General features: G+C 39.6%; 1 protein-coding gene across 4 annotated transcripts in view; it reads left to right on the forward strand.

Annotated features, from left to right (window-relative positions):
* Positions 1 to 10,285, forward strand: part of POPDC1 (popeye domain cAMP effector 1) — a 31,037-nt gene extending 20,752 nt beyond the window's left edge. For 2 of the 4 annotated variants that reach the window (XM_020780032.3, XM_020780115.3), the window contains exons 6-8: positions 1,665 to 1,832; positions 3,722 to 3,863; positions 8,042 to 10,285. In XM_020780032.3, coding sequence (XP_020635691.3) covers positions 1,665 to 1,832; positions 3,722 to 3,863; positions 8,042 to 8,166 — 435 coding nt within the window. In that variant the 3' untranslated portion in view covers positions 8,167 to 10,285. Of the gene's footprint in view, positions 1 to 1,664; positions 1,833 to 3,721; positions 3,864 to 5,225; positions 5,336 to 8,039 lie in introns of all 4 variants that reach the window. The other 2 variants (XM_072998321.2, XM_078385358.1) reach the window with 2 other exon arrangements.
* The last annotated feature ends 5,424 nt before the right edge of the window (positions 10,286 to 15,709 follow it).

Genomic DNA, 15,709 nt, shown 5'->3' on the forward strand with positions numbered 1-15,709 from the left:
TTCCGTGCAACTTTGTCTCATAGCACAGATTCTGGCCATAGATTGAAATAAGGGTAGCTTTTTTCATGTGTGTTTATTTTGTCAGAATCCATCAGTTTGAAACACGTGATACCTTTCACTATGATGCAGGTGGATATTTTAAGCCCTTGCAATACGCTGAGAATAACCTCCATATTTGTATTTCTGTTGCTGTTTCCCAAAGATTTTGCTTAAGTTCCATTAAAGCCAATTAGAACATACATACAGTTGTTACAATTAAGAAAAGTGGTTTAAATCTGAATGTTTAATTATTTTCTATGAAAAATCTTTTTTAAAAAAACATGCCTCTCATCCTCCACAGGTAAAATTACTGAGTTTCTGGTTTTCTTTTTTAACTGATCTAGACAGGGCAGGGGAATCTTATTTCCTTTCTGGTGGACCCAGTTTCCTCCCACTCTTGACACACTCTGATCTGTCTTCCCGTGAAAGATCTAAGAACACTGGTAACCCTGAATTCAGCAAAAGCTGTCTCCTTAGCTGATACCCACTTGTATTCTGTAGACTACGGAGTCTCTTCCATTTCAACTAGTAAGGATAATTACAATAAAGTTCAGGGCCTATATCCAGAGTGTTAAGCCCTATTTTTTTATTCAGGTTGTGGCTGAATAAATGTTCATAGCTTTCTTTAATTTGTTTCCCTATACTGTATAGCTTTGTTTGTTTTGTGTTTTTGTTTGTTTGTTTGTTTGTTTAGCTAAACTTTTCTTCCTTGCAACATTTTAGAAAACTTGGAAAAACCCACTGGCCTCAACTTAACTAAATACATTCTGCTTGTTAAGTTCTTTATAGGATAAAGTACTGTGGATACACTCATTCTTAGAGTGCGACCCCAAATTACTGAGTTGAAACAGTGCTGAATCCAGACTTCTCATCTGCTTGGGATGCTCCATAGGGATGCCATCACCTCAGCCTAACTTTGTGCTACCATTTTGGTTTGTCTCTGGGTTAAGGACAATTGGATCTGGGCAGCTGACTTGACTGTGAGAGAGGCCCGGAAGGCGAGAACTAGAAACCGGACTTTCTTGGCAGTGGCCCTTCGCCTCTGGAACACCTTGCCCCTTGAGATTTGCCTGGCACCCTCGCTGGGAGTTTTTAAGAACAAGCTGAAGTCTTGGTTCTTCAGGCAGGCCTTCCCTCCTTCCACCACTTAGTTTCCTGTGTTTTCCCATCATGAACTTAGCTTACTTTTCTTTTTCGTTTGTACATTGTCTGTTTTAATTCTTGTTTTATATTGCTCGGACTGTAAGCCGTCCAGAGTAGATTCGTTTGAATCTAGATGCGCAGGGTAAAAGCCACATGAATGAATGAATGAATGAATGAATGAATGAATGAATAATATAAAATAAATTTGGCAGACCATGGCTTCTCTCTCATCCTGCTCCTTTTTCAACCCTTTCCTGGGTTTTTCTGGTAGCAGATCATAGCCAGCATAGCAGTTCTGATAGCAGATTGCTATACAAATACTGTAGATCTCTTGAGTTGAGCAGACAAGGGAGACTTGTGCCTAATCTTCCATCTGGTGCATCACTGAGGTAGAATTGCACTGCTTGTATCTTTTTGGCAAACGTTCCAGCAAAATGATTAAGAGCATAAGAGCTAATGTTATGTTTGTGCTTTCTCCTTAGGTCTCTATTACTGCTGATGATAACTGCAAATTCTTGTGCTGGTCCAGAGAGAGACTTGCTTATTTTCTGGAATCAGAGCCATTTCTTTTTGAAATTTTTAAGTATCTTATTGGAAAGGATATTACAAACAAGTTGTACTCATTGAATGATCCCACTCTAAATGATAAGGTAAGCATACTTTCTACACTCTTGTATTTTATGTAACTGTTCTGCAGCTTTGTTTTGTTATTCTCATGTTCTCACCTTCCCTTTCCATGTCCCTTTTTAAAGCTCACTTATTTTAGAACTTGCAACTGTCTTTTGTCTGTAGTACTAGTTAGTTTCAAATCTAATGATGCTGAATGCACTTGGAGAAGTGGCCCTCCAAGGGTGGATCAAAATCAATGATTTTTTTAAAAATAAAATTGATTTAAATCGCAATCTTAAATTTTAAAATTGATTTTTTAAAATTTAAATTGCAAAAAAAATCAAATTTTGTATTTAAAAAGTGAAATTGTAATTTAAATCTATTTGCCTTTGAGAATACATGAAATCTGTTTAATTTAAATCATATCCACCCTAGGCCTCGCACATATCTTTGGACTGCCACTCTCATAATCCTTCACTGTTGGGAATGCTGACTTGACCTGTCAGGACTACAGGCTGACAGCTTCCAGAGGGCCACTTTTAATCCTGCACATCCGCAGGAGAGAGCCATGGCTATCATGTCTTGCTTATGAACTGCTTTCAGGCATCCGGAGGGCCATTGTCAGTAGATGGAATGCCAAGCTTGGTGTAGTATTACTGTTATGCTCAGCAATTCATTATATTATTCTATATTCTTATAAAGGTCTTCAGAGGTCTGCACTTGGTATAATTAGTAGCCTGTCATTTGGACTTCAGATCTCATCCCCCTCAGTCAGGTATTACCAATAGCTGCTGATAGACGTTGTACTGTGAAACAACTCTAGCTCCAAAGGATGGGGGAAAATAGGCCTGTAGCCTGTTTTTCCAAATGTCTGAGGAAATGTCTGAGCTTTTGTCACACTACATTTAGTACTTAAGGATAGGTAGACATTGTTCAGTAATGCTAAGGGAAGAGGGAAGGCAGCAGGGAAAGAGGAAGAGCACATACAAGATGGATTGACTCCCAAAAGAAATCCACAGGCTTGAGTTTACAAGAGCTGAGCAGGACTGTTGAAGACAGGACATTTTGGAGACTGCTCATTCATAGGGCCGCCATAAATTGGAGACAACTTGATGGCACGTAACAACAATAACAATGACTTTGTTGGTTCTGTTTTATAGAAATTTTGTTTATTTTTTTAGTTGGAATTAATTCAGATTTGTGATCTGTATAAATTCTAGGTGGCATATCACAGGGCTATGATGTCTTTACTTTATCACTACTAGACCCCATAGAACTATAAGTATTGCTAAGCACCGGGCACATGCGGATCCAGGCCGTCATATGATTCTGGAGGAGTGTGAGAGTTTCTCCAATTCCCAGCTTTGGGGACTACAATTCACATGACACCAAGTCCTTGGCTATCTTCAGTAATGTAGCGGGACTTGAAACAAGGCTTCCTTAGTCCGAATGACTTTGCGGATACAGCTGGTAAAACATAGTTCCCTGTCCAGAGTTGCACTGGCATGTAGGTATTTGTGCAGACCTTGACAAAGAACTAAGTTATGAATTAGTAACTGATTTAAATTACCTGTAGGTATGATCTTGGAAGAGTCACTGGCTGAAACCTTATTGCTTAGGGTTGTAAGTTACACGAGAGTTGGCCCATTTGGTGGGTCAGCTCCTTCACATGGGCCTGCTCTCGTTGCAGCTTAAGAGTTTGCCCCTTTGAACCAAGGGGATCTGCAGAACAGTTGACTCACCAAATCCCCAGTGAGTCAATGGGCCTAGTTTTAGGCAGCTTACGATGTTAAGGAAAAGGATTGCAGCCATTGCCTCTCGGCCTCATCCACCTCACCAAACTCTTGTGAAGATAGGAAGTATAGGATACACATATCTATTAAATGTTGCTTTAACAATGGAGGGCTTAGAAAGATGTGTGTCTCCACAGGCATCTCAAAAAATTGATCGGCGGCCCAGTCTGTGTTCGCAGCTCTCTGTGATGCAAATGAGAAACAGCATGGCTAGTTCAAGTGATGGTGAAGAGGGCTTGCAACATTTCCTCCGTGGGACGTCCACTGCCTCCTCTCTCCGTGAGTCATTAATCAGCCACTCAACACTCCTAGACATTACTGAATGTCATAGTCAGTGGCAAAAATCATGTTCCTTTGGCCAGAAAGGACAGGAAAATCACCTGCATGTCTGTGACAAAATCCAGAGAAAGGAATGGTGTGTGCACGTGCATATATGGATGCAGCTGCTGTCTTCTAATGGTCAAATTCAGGAGGGTACAAAACGTGCAAGTGTACCCGTGTAGGTCAGTCATCACAGTCATGTTTATTATTCAATGACTGTGGCCAAGTAAATGTTTTTTTTTTCACATGTGAACAGGCCGCTGCTGATCAAACTCTTTAATACCATCTCTCCTTGTTCATTACTGCTCAATAGGGGGCATTTCTCAGACTCAGCTGTGAGTTATCACATGGTATGCTTATGCTTACATGTCTGTTTTTATTGAGAAGACTCTTGCTCTTTGCAGGAGCCAGTAAAAAATGCTGCTGGTTGAGAAAAACAGACATTGGTTTTTTTTTTTTAATTTCAAAAGGAATTAAGGTTGTTTCTGTGTCATGAGAAAGCAATAGAAATTATAAGGAACTTGATCTGGTGGAGGAGTCTGTAGATCTGGCAGTCACACATGTGAATCTTTCCTGTGTATTTGTTGTTGTGTGAGTTGCTTCATGACAGGAACTCAGCAACGTGGAATATCTTGGAATGTCAAAGTTTGTGAAGCTTAAACTTCACGGAGGATATCATTTTATAGTAGACACTGGATTACATCTTATCAAACTAATAATAATAATAATAATTGTGTGCCCTCAAGTCAATTCTGACTTATGGCAACCCTTTTTAGAAGTTCCAAGTAGAGAGCATTCAGAAGTGGTTTACTATCCCCTTTTTCTGGGGGTGCCTGGGGACGGTGCAGCTTGCCCAAGGCCATACAGACTGCCTCTACTCACCGGAGGCACAGGAGGGAATCACCCAACCTCTGGCTCTGCAGCCAGATAGCTAAACCACTGAAACTAGTCAGCAATTAATTAATCTTTAAGTTCTACAGCAGAGGATGCAGGCCTGCAGTTATTACATGTAGTGCAATCATGTGAGTTTACTCAGAAGGTAGCTTCACTGGCCAGTATCAAAATTCTAGGCCCAAAGAGAGTATACCCACCGACTCGGTGGTATTTAGAGATGTGTAGAATCACCATACTGCAATTGATTCAATATATCTGCTTGCTAGCAGAGGCTAGCAATAGGCTACTATTTACTGTTCTTGGTGGGAGTGAGTTCTAAAATGTGTGTATAGCTTTGCAGTCCGAGTCTCTTAATAACTATTAACAAAAACATGTATGTGTGTTTAATACTTACTGATATAACTCTAACTCTGCTTTTATGTTAAGGAAATAGCCAGCAAGAGTTGTATAATGCTTGTGGAGTGACTCCTTTACAGCATGATGTTTTCTGTTGATAGCATCACATATTAACGAACATTCTCAAACAAAAAAAAAAGGTACTAAAATAGTTTTTAAAATAACAACATAATTCTCACTTCACAGGAGAAGCAGGTTTGTTTGTTTGGTGCAGAATCTATGATGAATCATAGGAAACTACGCCCTGGGTGTCCAGCTCACGTGAAGAGATAAAGACACATATTGTCCCTAGGTTTTCATGGCAGGGTTTCGGTGCTACACAAATACACAGCACTGGAAAGTTAACTTGCAGGTGAACCTACTTCTGAATGGCATTCTGGTTCTCTACTCTTGCCCCAACCCCCAGTCCACCTTTCTTCTGTCTTGCTGCCCTTGGCAGGACTTTTGGATCCTTGAACTATGTAGCTGAGTAAGTCTAGAATCCTAAGGGTGTCTCAGAGTGTTTTTGGACATAATTCAGCGGAACTGAAAGTGCAAAGGCACTTGCTGTCTGAAGTGTCCAGAACTGATCTTCACCATCTCCTCTTGCTTGTCCTTAAGCTCTGGCCGTGGAGACAATTTCGAACAATTTCAGTTTTAAATAATATGAGCAAGCATGCCACTTGTATAAAAAATACATTTATTTCATGGTTTTTTTCCTTTTTATTTTTCAAATCTTACCACCTACCTACATATCTGAAAGAGTGCATATCACACTGCTTGTAGAAAAGGAATATTAATATCTGGATGGTGGAAATTATGTGGAAAGATATAATGAGCTAAAGATGACCCAAGAAGACAAAGAATACAATGTTATTTAAATTTATAGTTTTTCTGTATTTTACATTGACTCTTTTTCACTTTTTAAAAGTAATATATAGGATTATGCCATGAGTTGCTTTTAATAGCTAATTTTTACAATATTCAAGGTGCAGATATTGCATAATACTCTTAACTTATACTCTGCTGCTTAGCGTATCCCTCCCATAAGTTCTAGTCTAACCTTGACTCTAAACTAGGGGATATTGTACATGTTCTTTATTCTCTTTCTGTTTCTGGGCAGCACTGTTCTGTGGAGAAGAGAGAAAGTGATTTTTTTTTTCTTGGATATTTGATTTTAGACAAAAAAATATCCCTGTCTCTCTTCTTGGAATGTCTGGTTGCCAAGGGCAGGAAATGCATTCAGGTGGCTGACTCCAGGATTTGCAGAGAGAAAGGGTGAGCATTCAGTGCACATCGCAGGACCTCTGCAGCTATCTTCTTCTTCACGTGAAGAGGGTCACCCTTTAGGGAATTTATGGAGGCCCTCATTCCCCCTTCTCATTCCACCAGCCAGGTATTCTTTGCAGTTATTGTGAACATGGGTCCTTCCACACTCAGAAAGCTATAGCTACCTGTGCTGCCCCAGAATCTCACTGCACAGGCAACACATGCTTGTTGTACGAGCTGCCAAAAACTTCAAATAAAATTAGGAAAGGGAGACTATTGCCCTTGCTCTAGGTGGCCTGGCTTGTTTAAAATGAGGAGTTGAGTAATCTGTGTGGGTCAGTGCTCAGCATGCATTCTCTGCCTTTGGTGGGATGAACATGACCATGCCCTTTATTTTCAGGTAAGTCCCACTGGTCTCACTGGAATGTGGTTCAAACTAAATGTGTATAAGACTGAAATTGAAATAATGTTAGTAGATATAGTAAGTATACAATAGGTAAGAATGAGCAATGTTCTAAAATGCTACTGCCAAAGAAGTAGGAATACTCTTAACTGAATCAGTGGAATGGAGGAGCTGATTCACCAGACCCCTGTTGATTCGTTGGGGCCAGTCTAGTGCAGTTTACTATGCTAAACAATAGGATTTTTGACCCGTATCTTTTTGATTTGAGGGTTTGTTTCTAAGCAAAGGGATCAGCAAAAAAGCTGCCATTTTGTTTATTAATTCAGTGCAAGAGTATAATATATTCTATTATTGCTACAAACTATAGGAACTCCATTGTTTTAGATGCTTATGAAACATAAAAACATACTATTTGAGAAAACTGAAACTTTTCCACAGAGGACAGAGAGATAGGATGTCCAGTGTGGGTTTCCTCTTTCTTTTCTTTCTTTCTTTCTTTCTTTCTTTCTTTCTTTCTTTCTTTCTTTCTTTCTTTCTTTCTTTCTTTCTTTCTTTCTTTCTTTCCCTCTCTCCCCCCCCCCAGTACTTGGACATAAGATTTCTCACAACATGATTTAAAAAACAAATACAAGCAATAACTCAATGGCTGAAATCCAGCAGTAAGCTGCAACTGGAGTAGGCCCATTGGATTAGTGGGGATTTGGGGAGTCAATTCCTCCATATGTTGTCTTGATTCCAGGGTGGATAAAATCAATGATTATCTGAGTTCATAGAAGACAAAAAAAGCAGCAGATAGCAATATCCTTTTAGGAGCAGAAGGGCAATTGTGTAAGGTCCCTGCGTGACCAGTTTTGAAGTAAGTACCAGGCTGGGCACACAAAGAGGAACTGGCTGAACTGGGAGGAATGTGCATTCCCTAAAAGTATCGTGGCCAGAATCAGTCAATTCAAATTAAATGGAATAAATCAAGCGTGAGAATGGTAACACTAGGATTCCGAGAAACAATCCAGAAGGTAGTTCACTTTTCCCCCTTGTCTGTCTGACATCCAGAGTACCCTAATTCAGCGTGCCTTCCTTTCATCTGAAAACCTCTCTGCTTCAGTGTGTATATCTTCATACCTAGAATAAGGTGTTTTTTTTTTAAATTAAATTTAACATGTCATTTTAATTTGTCTCCTTTTGAAAACGTTGGCAGGCCCACCGTCCCCTCACTTAAGAACATCACAAAAAATGAAACCTATTGAAGAAAGTGTGGAAGATGATGTCTTTGAAGTTCCATCTACTGATCTATCTGAATCTCAAGTGACCTCAGTGGCCTGAATTCTGGTCATTTGCACAAGCTGATCACGAGTATGGCAGACAGGGAAAGACATGTTGATGAAATGATTAAAGTGTGTGTGTGTGTGTGTGTGTGTGTTTTGCTTTGGGTTTTTTTTTTGCCACAAAATAGCTTCTTAGTGTATTTTTATACGTTGACCCAACTCATAGGGCCTGTGCGTGGCACAACTCATAGGGCCTGTGCGTGGGACTTGGAACAATTATCCCAGTGCCTAGGTGGGTGGACTGTCTCATCTTTGTTAGTGAGTGATATTCATGCCGAGGTCCAGTCTCTTCTTTTCAAAATAATGAATTATTTGTAGCCACCAGAAATTGCTGGACTGGAGAAAATGGAATTGAAATTGAAGTCTTAAATAAAAAATGTCAAGAACATTGATTTTAAGTCACTTTGCAGTGACATCCTATAGAAAGCTGTGCCATCCGTTGTGCATGTTCATTTTGCTAGTAAATGGATCTTTGATACTTGACTGCTTTTTTAAATATGATGCAGGTTGTTTCCAACCATTGTAAGTCTGGTGGTGCACTTGCAGGATGAGACTTTTTTTCACAACAGGCTGAGGAAAGGAGTTGCATTGACTAAGTCCAGCCCTGCCTAATAAGATTACTAGCTCAGCTGCTGCACAGCATGCCATAGAGATATTCTATCATGTGTGTGCTCCCTTCCACAGTGCTGATGCTGAGGTAGGTTCCTCCTCCAAAGTAGACTTTTAATAATGTTTAATCAGAAGTATACTTTTAATCCTCTCTCTCTCTCTCTCTCTCTCTCTCTCTCTCTCTCTCTCTCTCTCTCGGTGGAGTGAGATAATATTACAATAACTAGGTTAATTACATTTCTTTTGAGCAGTCCAACAATGTGCCAAGTGTTTAAAAGTGGTACAAATGTGTGGTGCAGATAAGCATGCCCACTATAGCAGGACCTTAGGCTTATACTATTTGCAATGTTACACTAAAAAGAATGACAATGTAATCCCATCCTTACTGAATGATATGAGATTGATTCAGGATTAGTTTTCAGTGTGTGGGAGGGCTTCACTCATGGAAGGTACCTTTGCCTGGTAGTGGATTGCAGAGTCCTTGTACCACAGCTCACCATGACCAGCCATGGGTCCCAGACCTGGAGGTACTATTCTCAGGCATCTAGAGAATCTGCCATGGAGCAGAGGGGGAAGGGAAGCCCACTTCAACGAGTTCAACTGAATGTAAAAATGGTGTGGAGCTAATAAATGTTTTATATATGTTTATAGTGCCATGCTTTTCCCCAGGAATAGGAATTATCTAGTGCTATTATTCATTGTGCTGTTAAATACACAGTTGGATATTATCCAAATTATTGTATAGTAAAATGGATTCTTTGACATATATCTGATGGGAACATCAACAATCAACTGTAGCATATTTTTATTTTAGCTGCATTGTAAAGATGTGTTGAGGCCTAATTAAGGAGCACTTCCATCCGAGTTGATTTAAACTGGATCTTTGTGTGTCTTCTCTCACATTGAAATCAATAGGATTTGAAAGTTATCTTATTGTGACTGAATTTTCTAAAGTCATCACAGTAACAACTGGTTTGGAAGACAAATCACAAGCATCAGCGGGGCTTGTCCTGGCAAGAACTTTGAAGAAAATGCTTGAGAGGAAATGCTTGTTATTAGCAGATGTCTCAAAAATGAGAAACTACAAATTTTGTAAATTGATACCTTTTTAAAGGCTATATGCTTAAACAATCTCATCTAATAACCATGAAAGTTAATATTTATTTTTAAACCAAGTGCTTAGCTTTTCCAAACAAAACTGCTGTTCTGCAGTGGTCTTATTTGTACTCCTTGCTCTTTTGTATAAAGTAAATAGATTTCCTACAGTTGGACTTTATAGAAACGAAGTTCCCTTACAGCTTTACAAACATTGTAAAAAAATCAATGTGGCTGATTTGGATTAACCAATTTGACTATAATTTGAACAATAATAAATTTAGTATGGCACAGTTATAAGACTTTATGTTGTTTCATATCTGCAGAGACAATGGCCGAAGGTTATTTTTTAATATGAATGTACATATGAGAAAGATGGATTTAACATGTGTACAATAAATCTATTTAAAACATTTTGAACACCTGCATTTTTAAATACCTCCTCCTGTATTCATTTCCTTTACCAGCCATTCACTACCTAAAAATAACAGCTTTGGATTCATATACATCATATAGGCACACTTGCTTTGTGATGAGGTGAACCTGCTGCTGAGATTTTCAGGCTTGCTGTGTTGTATAACTAAAATGTCTGTGCCGAAGGCTCTTGCTGGAAATACCTGAGAACCTCAGGCAGCTGCTGAATTGCCCAAATGAGTTATCAGATGAACACTAGAAGCTACCAGGAAGCAAAAGCTCTTCTAAAGTTCATGAATGAAAAGAAGCAGGAACAGAGGCTACCAAGTTGTGGCCAACTTATTTTCTACAGGACACTGATATATTTATAGACCATTGCAGTTAATAGTTCCAAATAGAATAGATCCATAGAATCAATGGGTGTTATTTAATTTTTAATCTATGACCCATTTATTTGTTGAATTTAATTAAAATTAACCAGTATTTTCAAGTGAGTCATCTAAATGTTTCAGGAAAGGGCTGCTTATTGGTCTTCTTTCAATGACCAATATGTGGTTTTCACTGGACTTTTCAGTCATCAAATGTTGATCCTTTGACCAATTTTTTAAAAAAGACTTATCTGCTGGGTGCTTGCATAAATGAATGGAAGTTTCTCCAATTAGTCATTGTCAAATGACCAAATTGTAGCTGTATATAGCAACCTTAATTAAGGCTACCACAAATGTCTTATGCCATATAGAAAGCAGCATACAGTAGTTAGGTTTCCAGAATATTCAAGTGTTAAGTTATATCTCACACAGAAGTTACTTGTGAACTATAAACCTTAGAAAAATTTAAGCAGAACAACATGCACTATTTCTTCATATCTAGTTGACAGGTTTGCCATGATATATGACCATGTGTCCTCATACAAGCCAATCACACGATTGTGTTTTTAGAAGTAAACACATATACAAGAGCAATCATGAAATCAACTTCAAACTGGGGTCTTGCTGGATAAAATCAAACATTTTCTTGTTGTACCATGTGAATCTCTGCTGTTTCCAATTTAAAAGGGACAGACTTAACAGTCCAAAAAGATTAATAACGAAAGATAATAATTTGTGGTGATATTTCAGCTTACTGAGAAGTATCATCATCATTGCAGATTTGAGAAAGGATGTGCTGGAAAGGCCCTCAAAATCATGTCCCCTACCTCTGATTTCCAGATAGAAACCACCCCATGATTTATCCTTTAAAAATAGCAGAGAAGCTTGTTAGAGAAAATAGAGAAACACTGAATCTAAAGAAATCAATAGGTGAGACTGGGTGTCTTTGCCTCTAATTCTTTTGCTAAGTCCTTTACTCCTTTTCTCTTAGTGGGCCTCCCACCCTTCAAGGAAATGAGTTTAGTTTGTTTGTTCCTTTTTATGTGCAATGGATGGCCAGCTGTGAAGATGTCATTATCTAGACTACTATATTGTGAATTATAATGCATGGATGTCAAAGCTGAACAAAGAAGAAAGCTGGCAGGAAAAAAATTATTTGAAATGTGCTGGGCCATCAGAAAGGAAATAAATGGGTTCTGCATGAAATCAAGTCTAAGTTTTCACTAGAAAGGAAAATTACTGAATGGAGGCTGTTTTACTTTGAACATATCAAGACAAGGCAAAACACAAAGATGATGCTGGAGAAAGTTGAAGGCAGTAGGAAAAGATGACTAAAACATGGGTTGGTTTTACTGAATTAAGGAAGACACAAGACTTTGGTTTGCAAGACCTAACATAGTTGTTGATGACAGGATATTTTGAAGGTTAATTCTTAAGAGTTACCAGAAATCACCTGACAGCACTTAACAACAGTGAGAACTGCAAAAATTTATTCCCTTGCAACTGTTCACAGCACAGGTGTGATGGCCTGAGATTAACGAGAAACTGTTGCAAACCAGACTTGCTATCTGAATTTCCAGCTGAATAACATCCGGCTCTAGTAATTGACTGCACTTCAGTTTCTAATGTTCCTCCGTTGTTTCCCCCTTAGAGATTAATAATATATTACAACCACATCCTTGTTTCCTGTCCAGACTACTCTTGGGACATGAATTCCCCATCATCCTCTCTGAAGTAAAAGGTGATGCAGGAATGAAATTTCAGCAGTGTATTGACTTAGATTAATCCAAGATTAGCTCAGACACCTCTGGCTGAAAATACGCATAAATTCTCTTTCCTTACCTTGGGTGTATATGGAAATATATGCCAAGAACCTATAGTGGCACTGCACAACTGTCAACCCAGCTGAGGAAGCATGTCCTGTGCTACATGTTTTTATACTGTTCAATAAAACACACAGAATCATTGTATTCAAATACATCAATATAAATGTTTGTTACATAGTCCCAACATTTCTGAGATGGGATTTCACTATTAAACTAATAACAAACATTATATAATAGGATATCATGTGCACTTGAGATAATCGTCACTCTGATTTCTGGTCTCCAAATGGAGGCCTGGGTTGTAAGCCACCCCGAGTAGACATTGTCTAGAGGAGCGAGGTAAAAATCTAATAAATAAATAAATAAATAAATTAGAATGTTAGAAGAAGACTGTGATAGGCAACTTACACCTTTTTGCCCCATTTCAAAAGCTGCCTGTAAGTGACCAGTTCAGCTCTCTACATGTGTGATCTGCTCCCTTCTCAGTGGCCTAGCAAGGAGGAAAAGAGAAAGATGCCATAGAGAATGAGTAAGGGAGAGAATGGAAGGAAGTGGTCTTGCCCAGTTTGTACTCTGGCCTCATCCACTGCTGACTTTAACTCTGCCCAAAACCCAAATAGCCCCTTCCTCAAAACAGTGACTATGCAAAAGCCTTTGACTGTGTGGACCACAGTAAACTATGGCAAGTTCTTAAAGAAATGGGAGTGCCTGACCACCTCATCTATCTCCTGAGAAATCTATATGTGGGACAGGAAGCAATAGTTAGAACTGGATATGGAACAACTGATTGGTTCAAAATTGGGAAAGGAGTATGACAAGGGTATATATTATGCTGCGGCTTATGTAATTTATATGCAGAATACATCATGCAAAAGGCTGGACTGGATGAATCCCAAACTAGAATTAAGATTTCCGGAAGAAATATCAACAACCTCAGATATGCAGAAGATACCACTCTGATGATAGAAAGTGGGGAAGAATTAAAGAACCTCTTAATGAGGGCGAAAGAGGAGAGCGCCAAAAATGGTCTGAAGCTCAACATCAAAAAAACCAAGATCATGGCCACTGGTCCCATCGCCTCCTGGTAAATAGAAGGGGAAAATATGGAGGCAGTGACAGATTTTACCTTCTTGGGCTCCATGATCACTGCAGATGGGGACAGCAGCCACAAAATTAAAAGACACCTGCTTCTTGGGAGGAAAGCGATGACAAACCTAGATAGCATCTTAAAAACCAAAGACATCACTTTGCCAACAAAGCTCAGCATAGTTAAAGCTATGGTTTTTCCAGTAGCGATGTATGGAAGTGAGAGCTGAACCATAAAAAGGGTTACCGCCAAAAAACTGATGCTTTTGATTTGTGATGCTGGAGGAAATCAACCCTGAGTGCTTACTGGAAGGACAGATCCTGAAGCTGAAGCTCCAATACTTTGGCCATCTCATGAGAAGAGAAGACTCCTTGGAAAAGACACTGACATTGGGAAAGTGTGAAGGCAAGAGGAGAAGGGGATAACAGAGGACGAGATGTCTGGACAGTGTCATTGAAGCTACCAACATGAATTTGATCCAACTCCGGGAGGCAGTGGAAGACAGGAGGGCCTGTCGTGCTCTGATCCATGGGGTCACGAAGAGTTGGACATGACTTAGCGATTAAACAACAACAAAACAGTGGCCATGAGGAAGCGGTGCACTCAATACAAATGTTGCCCACTCTGAAATAATGCATGTGATCTGCAACCCACTTATAATGGATTCACTCAATTTTGGCAATAATAAGAAAAGCATAGGCTGTTTTTGGGGGGGTCTTTTGTCTGTGAAAGCAGTGGGTCTTATGCTGGACTGTGGCCCCTGGGCTCACATTACATCTGATTTTGTTCTGAAAAACAAGTATAACCATGAAACATTAATAGTACCTTCTTAGTTAGAGTTATTAGACTTGGAAGGATTCTTGTACTTTTAAAATAAGGCAAAAGTTCCTTAAGGGCAGTCTCTCTGTTCAATGCTGCACCTATCAGTTCTTAGAAAGCCTTACTGGTATTCATTCTTTCAATCATTTAGTTTTAAATGGATTTATATCCCACCCATATGGAAGTCAGATTCAGAGTTTACCTTCAGATCTTGAGCTGACAACCTCCAAAAGTGTTTTTGAATGTATTTATAGAACAGTTTCCAACATGGCGGCCTTCAGAAGTTTTAGATAGGTCTCCCATCATCCCTGACCACCAGCCATGCTGGCTGGGACTAATGGGAATTATAGTACAAACCATCTGAAGGACCATCTTAAATTTATCTGTCGAGGAAAGTCTCAGGAGGTTAATTCTTAATTGGACATGCATAGGAACATGGGATGCAGCTTTATCTGGAGTGAGAAAATGTGTCCCTCTTAGCTTGTGATGCAGTTGACACTGACTAGCAGTGGCTCTGGAGGGACGTGGTGGCGCTGCAGGTTAAACCTCAGAAGCCTGTGTGCGGTAAGTTCTGTAGATCTTCAGCTGTTAGATCGAATCCACGTGACGGAGTGAGCACCTGTCGCTTGTCCCAGCTCCCACCAACCCAGCGGTTCAAAAGCATGCAAATGCAAGTAGATAAATAGGGACCACCTCGGTGGGAAGGTAACAGCGTTTCGTGTCTAAGTCGCACTGGCCATGTGACCACGGAAGATTGTCTTCAGACAAACGCTGGCTCTATGGTTTGGAAACGGGGATGAGCACTGCCCCCTAGAGTCAAACACAACTGGACAAAAATTGTCAAGGGGAACCTTTACCTAGCAGTGGCTCTACAGGGCATCAAGTGAGGAGTTCCCCCCCATCACTTCTTGGCCATGCCACAGTTTGAAAAGGACACCTGCATGCAAAGTAGAGTGACTTCCATTCAAAGTGCAGTCCTTTGGTTGTATGGCTGTTAGGATTAAATTCCATAACACCCAATGGGCTTAATTCCCAGGTACATGTGTGTAACAGGACAGTGAATCCTGGCCTTCAGAATGGTCTTGAATGATAAATCCTATAATTCCTCAACATTGATTATTCTGGCTAGGACAAAACTTGTCCACCACAGCTGGATAGGATTATACCTTTAAACTGAATTTTGAAAGCACTTCAACTGTTCAACTGACAGTTTTTAAAAAAAAAGGGGGGGGAGATTTTAGCACCTTACAAACTCACTGCTATATTTCAATGTGAACTTCTGTCGATCAGGTCCACTTCTTCAGGCATAAGAGTGAGACTGCA

This window comes from Pogona vitticeps, chromosome 1 (genome assembly GCF_051106095.1).
Source record: "Pogona vitticeps strain Pit_001003342236 chromosome 1, PviZW2.1, whole genome shotgun sequence".
Taxonomy (NCBI): Eukaryota; Metazoa; Chordata; class Lepidosauria; order Squamata; family Agamidae; genus Pogona; species Pogona vitticeps.